General features: G+C 42.2%; 2 protein-coding genes across 2 annotated transcripts; one reads left to right on the top strand and one right to left on the bottom strand.

The window, feature by feature from the left end:
• The first annotated feature begins 2,055 nt into the window (after positions 1-2,055).
• On the top strand, positions 2,056-9,731 carry fbxl18 (F-box and leucine-rich repeat protein 18). Its single transcript, XM_061089623.1, has 7 exons — positions 2,056-2,129; positions 4,139-4,336; positions 5,235-5,584; positions 6,487-6,622; positions 7,540-8,618; positions 8,832-9,050; positions 9,168-9,731. Exons 1-7 carry the CDS (start codon positions 2,076-2,078, stop codon positions 9,322-9,324), a joined length of 2,193 nt encoding a protein of 730 aa, XP_060945606.1. The 5' UTR covers positions 2,056-2,075; the 3' UTR covers positions 9,325-9,731.
• Positions 9,677-12,246, bottom strand: LOC133022743 (stonustoxin subunit beta-like). The gene is made up of 4 exons (XM_061089635.1): positions 12,093-12,246; positions 11,230-11,275; positions 10,926-10,958; positions 9,677-10,823 (listed from the first exon to the last, which is right to left on the bottom strand). Exons 1-4 carry the CDS (start codon positions 12,126-12,128, stop codon positions 10,303-10,305), a joined length of 636 nt encoding a protein of 211 aa, XP_060945618.1. The 5' UTR covers positions 12,129-12,246; the 3' UTR covers positions 9,677-10,302.
• Positions 12,247-12,517: the final 271 nt, after the last annotated feature.

Below are 12,517 nucleotides of genomic sequence, written 5' to 3'. Positions count from 1 at the left end.
GACTTAGCATCTCATAATTATGACTTAACATCTCATTATTATGAGATAGTATCTCAAAATTATGACTTAGCTTCTCATTATTATGAGATAGTATCTCATTATTATGACATAATATCTCATAATTATGACTTAGCATCTCATTATTATGAGATACTGACTGCAGGGTCTGTCATGCAAGTCAAATGTTGTATTTCTGTTACAGTGGCGGGCGTAGTTATCATTAACTCAAACCTTAACTTTACTTCACTGAGTTCCCAGCCTCTCTACCACTGCTCACCTGCTCTGCTGCAACCCGCCCACAGTCAGACACTAAGTCATAATTATGAGATAGTATCTCATAATTATGAGATGCTAAGTCATAATTATGAGATGCTAAGTCATTATTATGAGATGCTATCTCATAATAATGAGATACTAAGTCATTATTATGAGATACGGATTGTGGGCGGGGCGCCACAGAGCAGGGAACCCGAGGCTGAGCGGGTGCGGGGACAGCAGCCTTCCTCGCGGAAGTGGAAGACTGTGCATCGATACAGAGACATAACAGGATCGATCCATGTTTTCTGCTCCGTTCATTGTCTTAGCGATGTGCTGCCGCTGAATAATTATAACAAGCGCTGCTCCAGGATCAGAACAGACGCTCTTTAAAAGTCCGGTTGTCTTGTGTGTGTCGGACTCTGCTTCCGCCTCACTTCCCTCTGACCCGCGCTCACTTCACACTTTAACAATAAACACCAGCACCGATCACAAGTTATTAGGACACGTACAGGACTGATGTTTACTTTGTGTTTGTTTGAGTTCATGAAACACGTGTTGTGTGGAGCTGGGGACTACGTGCACACGGTGTTTAAACATGTGTTTCGTAACGTGAGATGTAACGTGACGCGCACAGTACAGGACCGTCAGCGTTGAAGTGACGGAGCGATCCGAAGTCTTGATCGGTCATCATCGAATAATTACTAAAAAATACATGTGATATCAGTTTTAGTGAAGAGGAATAGAGACAAGCATACACACACACACACACACACACACACACACACGCATGACAGACCCTGCAGTCAGTATCTCATAATAATGAGATGCTAAGTCATAATTATGAGATATTATGTCATAATAATGAGATACTATCTCATAATAATGAGAAGCTAAGTCATAATTTTGAGATACTATCTCATAATAATGAGATGTTAAGTCATAATTATGAGATGCTAAGTCATAATTATGAGTTACTATCTTATAATAATGAGATGCTAAGTCATAATTATGAGATAGTATCTCATAATAATGAGATGCTAAGTCATAATTATGAGATGCTAAGTCATAATTATGAGATAGTATCTCATAATAATGAGATGCTATCTCATAATAATGAGATGTTAAGTCATAATTATGAGATACTATCTCATAATAATGAGATACTAAGTCATAATAATGAGATGCTAAGTCATAATTATGAGATACTATCTCATAATAATGAGATGCTAAGTCATAATTATGAGATACTATCTCATAATAATGAGATACTAAGTCATAATTATGAGATGCTAAGTCATAATTATGAGATACTAAGTCATAATAATGAGATACTATCTCATAATAATGAGATGCTAAGTCATAATTATGAGATAGTATCTCATAATAATGAGATAGTATCTCATAATAATGAGATGCTAAGTCATAATTATGAGGTAGTATCTCATAATAATGAGATAAAAAATTTTTTTTTTTCATCACAGTGGCGGAAATGGGCTTCCATATAAATATATATGATGTATACTAAAACCACAAATCTTGGAGCAACATGAACACCGTATTACATTAAAGTATTTTTTCATTATTTTTTTATTCTGAGAAGCCTGTAATTCATTAAATTTCCCTTTTTATTGAGTATTTAGAAAAAGGAAAAAGAAATCAGAACGTACCGACAGGAAATGTGTCCGTCGCTGTAAAACCCTCCGCCGGCGTGCAGCAGCGAACCCCGTCCGTGCTGTGAGAAGTCGTTCCGCCGTGCTGCAGCCCGGTGGAAACATGAGCTCTGTGTGTCTGCACGAACCTTTAACTTCCTGTGAATCATGAGTGGGACATTGACAAGTGTCTCCGAGGACATGGACCGACAGATCGTTCAGGTTGGTTGGACACACTGAGCTCCACCACACACGACACCGGGCTCTGGTCGGTGCTGCTGGGAACTGGGGTTAGCTAATCATGCCAATGCTAGTCCAGACTTTACTTCCATTATTAAACTGTGGACTGTTTCAGTTACTAAATGTCAGTTACTCAAAACGTTACACACAAGTTAACCTGCTGATACACACAGACACACGTTGGGTTGTTTACGAGGGGACACTTCAGCAGCTGATCAGAGTGAAAGTGTCTCCACACATGTCTGCTGCTAAGTGTCAGGATCCGAGCAGCTTCATCCTCAGAACATCCACCACAACATGTCTCTTCCTGTCTGCAGGAGCTGCAGCTTATTCTTATTATAATAGATTCAACTGCCTGAGAATTGTTTCTGTAATTGGGGATAAAAAAGCCTGAAAGTAGAAAAGTGTCCCGTTATAATTCCCCTGAGTCCAAAGAGACGTGTTCAGTGCTTTGTGTTGACGACCCGTTCAAATCCAGCGACGCTCACTTTACATGTGAAGGGAAAGAAATAAGAATTTAATATTTATTTGTGATTCATTTCTTTTTTAAACAATTTCCACAACTTAAGCTGCACTTCCACACAGTTTGGACACTGAGAGACTTGTGTACTATGATATAAACTGTAGCTTATAACTTATACCTTATGAAAATACACAGATTCACTGATTGCTTCGTTTATAGTTAATAAATAATCTGTGTGTAATATTAGAAAGGCCAATATGGATAAAACCATCTGTTAGGACAATATCTCCAGTGTCATGAATACATTGAATTCTGTTTTAGCTCATTTGCATTTTTATAAACTTGAGAATTAACATTAACATTGATGCAAACGTTTCCTTCAAAAAATCCCATATTGCCATGAAGTCATTTTATTATTTACATGTCGGCTTTACTATTGTGACGTGTAAAAAAATCATCATCTGTGAAAAAGGCCTGAGATTTTATTGGATGCCCCCATTTTTAACGTCATACTTATATAAATATACTACATATTAAAACTTTTCATATCGCCAAAGTATATGGGAGGAAGAGAGACAGCATCTCCCTCACTTTACATGTGAAAGGAAATGTGAATTTAATATTTAGTTGTGATTCATTTCTTTTTTAAACAATTTCCACAGCTTAAGCTGCACTTCCACACAATTTGGACACTGAGAGACTTGTGTACTATAATATAAACTGTAGCTTATAACTTATACCTTATGAAAATACATAGATTCACTGATTGCTTCGTTTATAGTTAATAAATAATCTGTGTGTAATATAAGAAAGGCCAATATAGATAAAACCATCTGTTACCACAATAAACATTAAATTCTGTTTTTAGCTAATTCACTTTTTTATAAACTTGACAATTAATATTAACATTGATGCAAACGTTTCCTTTAAAAAATCCCATATTGCCATGAAGTCATTTTATTATTTACATGTCGGCTTTTACTATTGTGACGTGTCAAAATATCATCATCTGTGAAAAAGGCCTGAGATTTAATCGGATGCCCCATTTTTTTGACATCATGCTTATATAAATATACTACATGTATACAATGTTCATATCCCCAAAGTATATGGGAGGAAGAGAGACAGCATCCCCCCCCCCCCCATCTCCGAGTTTCTCTTTCCCTTTTCCCGCTCCCAGATCTCTCAGACACTCCGACCTGCCGTCCCTTGGTCTCGGTCGAGCGGGTAAAAGCGATTGTGCTTTTGCTGTAGCTGCCCTAAAGTAAACGGAATAATATTCACAATTAAGTGTTTCCCCTGATATATTAATGGTAAATTGAAGACCCACATGCTTTCTCAGGCTTTTGAGTATCCATAACCTGTTTTTATTCACTTCCCAGCCTTTTATTCCTACTTGACTTTGTTATATTCAAACGCTTTATATGTGTTTTTGTTGACTTGACCACAATTTACAGTCTTAATTGAGTTAATGATTCGTGAATGACCTTTTCCATAGTGGTGATTTCTCCCTTTCTGTTGACCTCAGGCGGTGTGCGATGAGGACACCATGTCTTCCACCTCAGTGGGGATGTCCGACCTGAGTGATGAGATCCTGCTGTGCATCCTCCGCCACGTGACTGTGTGCGACCTGCTGCTGAACGTGGCAAACGTCTGCCACAAGCTCCAGATGCTGTGCCACGATAAGTCCCTGCTCACACACGTCAGCCTGTCTGAGGAGTATCTGGTAAGACTTCGCCACCAAGCTCTTTGTTATTTCTGTGCACTGATCAGGAATGTTTCAGGATCTCTGCTAGGGATGGGGGGAAAAATCGATTCAGTTACAAATCGCGATTCTTGTGAATGACGATTTTAAATCGATTTAAAAAAAAATATATATATATATATATATATATATTTTTTTTTAAACATATTTATTGGTTTATACCTGGGGGGCTATATGGGGGGAGCAACATCACCCCAGAGCATGTTGACCAGCTCTTGTTTTTGCACAAGAATCTAAACATACCCAAGCACTAGCTTTGCATCGCCTACATGCAAACAACAATAGCCTACTTTTTGTTTATTTCAAACTTTATATTTTAAGTAAACTTTTATCCATTCTATTTAATTAGGGCCCGAGCACTGACTTCAAAGGTCAGGTGAGACCCTATTGAAATTGTAAGGATTATTATTATTATTATTATTTTACCTTTTTTTTATTGTTTAAAAGTAGCCTAGGTGGCATACATTTCTTAATCTGTCAGTTTGTGTGCAGTTGACAGGAGCTATACAATAATAGGGCACATTTTTATTTATTTTCTCTATTGGCTGCCCGGCAGTCATTAAGTTAATGTTAATATTTGAAATAAAACTGGTAAAGCTCTAAGGGAATTTGACTGTGTTGTATTTGAAGGTATGATTCAACTTTTTTCCATGGTCCAGTTCCAGAAATCCCAGGAAATCGTTATATCGAATCGCAATACTTACAGAATCGCAATACATATCGTATCGCCACCTAAGTATTGTGATAGTATCGTATCGGGAGGTCCCTGCCGATTCCCGTCCCTAATCTCTGCCACAATTTTGTATATTCAAAACAATGTTCTATATCAACATTTTGTCTGTTATTGCTTCTCCTTCAGGCTGATGATCATTTGGTTCGGCAAATACTGAAGCAGCTGGCCAATCACGTCCAGTCCCTGAGCCTGAACGGCTGCTACTGGCTGTCCGGCTCCACCCTGGATCAGCTCGCCCGCTGCAGGGCAGTGACGCACCTCGATGTCACCGGCTGCCGCCTCACCTCCGTTCGCCTGTCCCGCCTCCTCTCCTCCCTCTCTTCGCTCAGATCGCTGGCCTTCGACGTGACGGCCGGTTTCAACTCGGCTCAGCTCAGCTCCGAGGCCGTGGGTTCGCTGAGCCGCCTGTCGGAGCTCAGGCAGACGCTGTTGACTCCCAGTTACGGCGTGGTGCCGTGCTGCGCCCAGCTCCGCAAGTAAGGATCCGTCAGGTCGCTGGGATTTCAAACAGGGAACACAAAATATTTATCAGTTTTAATGTAATTATCGGAAACCAGCAGAAGCATTTACACTCTACGTGGTTGCTCTTAATATAAAGTACAGATGAGGATTGTGTGGTGCTCATTAGTTTCATGTCGGTATTGGGGAAAATAAAATTCTCCCTTATGCTATATCCTTAAGGAATTCCCAAAGTTATTACAGCTCATCCCCAATGTACCTTTAACCGTAAGCTTCTAAATGAGTTTGAAGATTCTCAGACTTGGAATTAGGAAAATGGTGCCACCTTCTTTCCCACTCCTCCTCTGCACCTCCTTTCTCGCTCTATCTAAGTTTGGTGAGTGGGTACAATCTCCGGTTACTCCGAGTGGGTACAATCTCCAGGGTGGAGCCGGACAGCCAGTAGCAGCCGTTCAGGCTCAGGGACTGGACGTGATTGGCCAGCTGCTTCAGTATTTGCCGAACCAAATGATCATCAGCCTGAAGGAGAAGCAATAACAGACAAAATGTTGATATAAAACATTGTTTTGAATATACAAAATTGTGGCAGAGATTAGGGACGTGTGGAACTGGCCTATAGTCGCATCTTCAAGTTCAATTAAAATACTTGACTGTTGATCAATTTAAACACTTAGAAGTCATTAAAAACCAGCGTTTATCCCCGACATTCAGCCAGAAAACTGTCAAAATAGGAAGAGTTCTTAACAGAGTTTGGTGTATTTGTTACAGTGGCAGCTCCTCTGGCTCAGGAAGCTGGGGATCATGGGTAATATCCACCATTCACTTGTGTTTCAGCTCAGTGAGTGGGACCGTGATGCTTTAATGACGGCACCGGATGAAAGGTCGAGGCATCACCACAATCTGTCTGTGTGTATTTCAGGCTGATGCTGCAGTTTGACATCTCGGACGTGACCAGGGAGGGCGTCGGCGTTTGCTGCCAGTTGATGGTTGGTCAGAGCAGTGTGCCGCACTACCAGCAGCTGGAGGAGTTCACTGCACGTCTGGCTCCAGGAGAGGTCAGTCTGGTCCTATACGTACACACCTGTACCTAGGGTTGCAAAATTCCGGGAATATTCAAAGTTGGAAACTTTCCATGGGAATTAATGGGAATTAACGGGAATATACGGGAATTAACAGGAATAAACTGGAAATGTTGTGGGTAATTTATACTAACTGTATTTACCTTGTCATATACAGACATAAATAAAAACATTTTGTTGTGTCATAGGCTGATTTGAGCCCTGAGGAAACTTTGGGCACTTGACTATACGCTTCTGCATCGTTGTGTCATTCTTAACATAGGTCTTTGCACAGTATTTGCAGATGTACACAGCCTTTCCTTCTACATTGGATGGGGTGAAATGCCTCCACACATGAGATAGTGCACGTGGCATTGTTCTGTAGAATAAGATGAGAAAAAAGTTTGTAAAAAAACGCTAACGCAATGCCAGATATATAAATAGTTAGCCAAACAATTGGAATCGTCTGTAAAAATATTTTACAATTGATGGATAAATGAATGGAAATAGGCTAGATGAACAGATGAACAATCCTCAATCAGCATGCTAATATATTTTCACCAGTGATATCATTGAAACTAACCTGACTAGTCCTGCACACTACAGCAGGCCTCAGTAGCCCTGCTGTAGAGTGAAGGATGCTGGGAGTTATCTGTGCATGTGATGGAAGAATGCACAGTGGAGGGTTGAAACTCAACGTGCAGCGTGTGCTGCATTCCATACATCTTTAAAATAGAGTTTTGAATGATGTTTTTATTGCTCAGCTTTTTAATTTGCGTATTTTATTTTATTTTTTCAAAATTCCCCAAATTCCCGAGCTAAACTTTCCATGGAAAGTTTCCGCCCCTTTGCAACCCTACCTGTACCACACACGGCTGTGAGTAGAGTCTGTAACTATTTATTACTGTCCACAGGTGAACCAGACCTTGCTCCTCCTCTACCTGGCAGTGTTCAGCGTCCACGTCCCAAAGCGTCTCAGAGTTTTCCTGGTCTCGATTCCCGGCCCGAACCCGGCTCACTGGCCCGCTGCCCCCTCACTGGCCCAGAGTCTGGGTCAGCGAGGGGAGCTGGAGGCCCTGCAGCTCCCCCGCTCCTGGCTGGACTCCCTGTCTCTGAAGAGAGCGCTGGAAGGAAACAGCCCCAAGCACCTCAGCTTCAGCCGCTGCCCGTCTCTGTGGCCCCAGGTGTTCCAGTCGCTGCTGGAGGGCGGAGTCCGAGACGCCAAGCAGCTCACCAGCCTGAACCTCAGCGGGATCAACCAGGTGCTGTACTCCGAGTGCAGGAATGTCGACGATCACCTGGTGCCTGGGACAATGAGCCGGCTGGCGGTCGGCTGCTCAAACATTAAACAACTGAACCTGATGCACACACACTACCATCACGAACACACACCCGCGCCGGCTGGGGAAACACACCTGTGCGGCAGCTTGGCCAAATTCCGACACCTGCGCTCTCTCACTCTGCCGGCCTGCGCTCTGTCGGACGGCTTGAACTCCCATCACATCTCGGCGAACAACACGTCTCCCTCTCCGTTGTTCCTGGGGCTCAAGAAGGTTCCTCGTGTGGGGATCCAGAACCACAAGCCTGACACAGAGTCGTCCCTGTCGGGGGACACCACCTCAGGGCTGGCTCAGCTCCTGGCCGGCTGCCCTTTTTTAGAGACCTTAGAGCTCATCGGCCCGGGGTTTGTCTCCACGCTGCCTCGGCTGGAGCCCTGCGCCCGGGCCAGCGTGGAGCCCCGGGGCATGTGTGCGTGGGCTCGAGGAGTCGGCGACGCCCATCTAGCTGCACTGGAAGCTCTGCATCGATTGCGTCGCCTGACTCTCGCCGGGCTCCCTGGGGTCCTGCGGGGGACGGGGTTGGTCCAGCTCGTCAAGCAGTGCAAAGAACTGCAGGTTTTATCCCTCGCCAACATGGGATCATTGAAAACCATGAACTACACCCCCGCCTTGCTAGACACTCTTAAACACTGCTCACAGCTGCAGGAACTCAGGTGAGAACACGTCTTTATCTGCAAAAAGAGACCCTCACCATCAGATAGATAGTATTATTAAATAAATATTAATAATCTTATAGTTTGACGTAGAGTTTTTGTTTTTAAACGTTCAGGGACAGTAAAACACTTAATCTTATTCAATTTATTGGAAGGAGTGCACATATTTTTTGTTTTTTTAAGGGTTGAAGATTTTGTGTGTCTGTTCCTCAGGTTAGAGCAGCCGCACCTGAACGCCAACGCGTCCTTCTTCGAGGCGCTGTCCTCCTGCTCTCGTCTGCGGCGCCTCTGCCTTATCTCGCGCAGCGGCACCTTTGACCCGTCAGCCACAGAAACCTTCATGGAGCGATGCTCTCACGTCGTCATGTGTCACATGTTCATGGGCGGCACCTTGGTGGCTTGTCGCACGCTGCAGAAAGTGCTGCTGGAGAGGTCAGTGAGTGTGTGAGTGTGTGTGTGTGTGTGTGAGTGTGTGTACACATATCGAACATCCGCCATTTAATTGTGAGATGAATCTTTCATTTTGCCGTTTCGTGTGTTTGTCGTCAGATTCTCCGCCGAGCGCTCGGCACTGAGCGTGGTCATCTATCCTCTACAACATGAAGACCTGTCTTCAGTCATCAGAGACATCCCACTGACGCTGCTGGACCGAATCACGCTGTTTCAGAGCCACGTGGCCCAACCACCGCATCTATCACCTCTGTGACCTCAGCAGAAAGCTCCACTGTGATTGGTGCTCAACAGCTGAAGGTGTTCAGACTGATTTTGTTTTTTGTTTTCGGTAGGAATATAAATTAACAAATGGAAGTGAGTGTTTGTCATCTGTACCGTTATCAATGCTTGTTTACATTTACTCAGTAATGATGGTTTTTAAAGGGAAACTTAATTCAAAAGTCAGGGTCGACTCAGATCGACGCTCTGGAGCTGGGAGGGATTTTAAATCCCTCGTCCAACAACTGTTCACACTTGATGCCACAAGGGCCTCAACTCTGGCTCCTTAGTTAAAAATCATCCCTGCTATTTTGAAGGCAAATGTCAAAAATATAACTCAAGTGATGTAATTGTTCTGAAACTTTAATGTTGTAATAAACCTCCATATTAACGCATTTTCAATTGTGGTCTGTGTACTATCATTTTCTTTCTGCTCAGGTCGCGTCTCTGAGTTTAACACAAAATCACATTGTCTTGAACTTGTGTTGTTCCTGCAGGACACAGAAACGTATTCATATCATATGTTACCACATAGAGGCTTTTATACATTTTAAGTTTTTGTTCTGCAAAAAAAATATATAAATGTATATGTTCTTTTTAAACAAAGTGCCCAGTGACATTTTTATTAGTTAATATCTGAATTACAATTAGATAAATCCCTAATCTGTTATAATTCTATTAAATTGGGTTTTTAATATAACAAATATGAAACTTCTCAAATAGAATACACTAAATGAAATATACATGTAAAGTGTCTTGGCTATCCATTCAATAATTGTTCAAATATTTCAGAAGTTAATTTCTCGTACAGTCATAGATACATTATCACCATTACTTTTTTTGATTTCTAGAACAATCTTGCATTATCTCCGAGCAGCCTTGGTGTTTTGTGTCACACTCTGTCTGAAACCAACATCCCAGTCCCCACTGCTGTACAGCATCATCCCAGACGTCCCACTTGTAGACTGGACCTTCACTCCAGGTCACACAGCCGGGCGCTGCCTGCGACCCACAGCCCGGGGTACAGCGGCTCGGTGAACGTGGTCTCGACTCGGTGCATCAGCTGCAGCCTCGTGTCACAGACGCAGTAGTAGATCAGAGAACCTGCTTTATAATCCAGGTACACACCCACTGTGGAGGACTGGGACTCGGGCACCGGGGTCTCCTCGTCGTTGTGTCTGAAACACTCGCTGTTCACGTTTAAGTCTAAACTCCAGGACTTGTCGTTGCAGCCAAACGCACACTCGTGATAATAGTCTGATCTTCCAAGGCCTTTGTACGCCACCGCTACTTCAACCGACCCCTCGAACTCCACTTCCCAGTAGCAGCGTCCTGACAGGCCCTCTGTGCACAGCACCTGGAAGAGGTGGGAGAACCTGTCTGGGTGATCAGGGTACGACTGGACCAGGTCTGTGAGCTCTGCCTTTCTGTTGCTCTCGGACAGAAGCAGCTCCCTGTAGGCTGTGTTCGGGTCCAGGCTCAGGTGACGGTAATCTGGAGAGACGAGCAGGAAGCGTGGGTCACATGACGTGTCCTTCATTCATACACATGGTACAAGACAGTATTTAACCTCAGGACTGATATCATTCGACTCACATAGCAATAAGTCCTCTCTGGTCTGAAGTTCATCTGTTCATTTTACAATAGAAACACACAAGAAATAACACGTGAATTCAGAATCTCATTTTAAAAATAGAGTTTAAGTGACTATTTAAAAACTGCATCATCACTGAGGAAGACATGTTTTATAAAACAGGCATCTATTAAAACGTTTGATTTAAACAATAATTGTTGTTTTTGTTTACAGCTTGAGCAAAACAAGAAGATGTGATAAAACTACAAAACATTTTATTCATAATAACATGTTTTTATAGAACATGCTGCTTGTGTGTGTGTGTACCAGGAGGAGGCGTGTCATTGGAGGGTGGAACTCTCTCTTCAGGGTCCTGTAACAATTGTCACAAACTTTAATGATAATACATAAAACATAAACATAAAAACCTGTTACTTTTATTGATTGTTAAGTAAACTGTCGGCTGTAAATCACTCGCATGCTGATCTTATTAGTTCACTTTTAAATCACATCAATAAATATCTCACCATGCACGTATTTCAAAATAAAGGTCAAATTGTTTCCTTGGACTTTGGAGGCCTCTGCCGAGACACTGCTGAAGCACTGTGACGTGGTTTCCTCAGATTCACGTGTTTATTTATTGCTTGATTCAAAGTGTGAATTTGGAGACTTTAATAGTTTGTAAACCTACATTAGATGTTGGCAGAAATAACAGAGGTTCCAGTTTTAAGCAACAATGTGACACATTCATTATAGATGCACGTTCATGCCAAACAAATGTACCTGCCAAATCGTGTCTGAGAGTCATGTGAGTGTGATAGGTTGGATCATATCAGATTAAGCCCGACTTTATTTGGTTAGGCCTAGGGTGTGGACACACACACACACACACACATGTACACACACACTTCTTAAAACTCTTCTTTTTAGGAAAGCTTTTTATTAATTATTTTAATTAATGTAGTTCACTGTAGTTATTTTATTATGTCCTATCTGTGTCATTTGACTCCAAATCATAAACACACACACACACACACACACACACACACACACACACCCACACACACATATTATTACATGTTCTGAGGGTCAGAGTTTGTATATAAGTCCTTATCAATTCTGTGTTCTTGTATTGACAGAGTGTTTTATTATGATAAATACTCTCAAGGAGTAGAAAGAAGAACTTTTACCAGTGGTGGTGACGCGTCTCCAGCTCTGTCCTCCATCACCGGAGTGACTTTGTTTGTTTAGATGAATAATTTAAATCATAGACTGTACATAAAGGTATATAATATAAATAGCTGTCTATAAGAAATGTCTGGAACCGTCTTCACCTCACGTCGCCCCAGGAAGAGACTGGAAGTGTAGAAACAGTTTGAACCAGCAGGGGGCAGTGGCGTAAACACAGGCCAGAACAACTCAGGCATAATAATCAATCACCAATGGAATAGATGAAACATCTTGCGTTAACCCGGACAAATTAAGCAATTTACAACACTTATATCAACACAGAAATGAATAGTAATGTTTTAATCTAAAGAAACCCGTTGTTTAATCTCTCTATGTGTCAAAAAATTGCGGTTTGAGTCTGGCTCGATATTTGTTGCTCAGGTCT

Source organism: Limanda limanda, chromosome 2 (assembly GCF_963576545.1).
Source record: "Limanda limanda chromosome 2, fLimLim1.1, whole genome shotgun sequence".
Lineage (NCBI taxonomy): Eukaryota > Metazoa > Chordata > Actinopteri > Pleuronectiformes > Pleuronectidae > Limanda > Limanda limanda.
The sequence above is the reverse complement of the archived record's forward strand: the minus strand, read 5'-3'. Positions and strand labels throughout refer to the sequence as shown.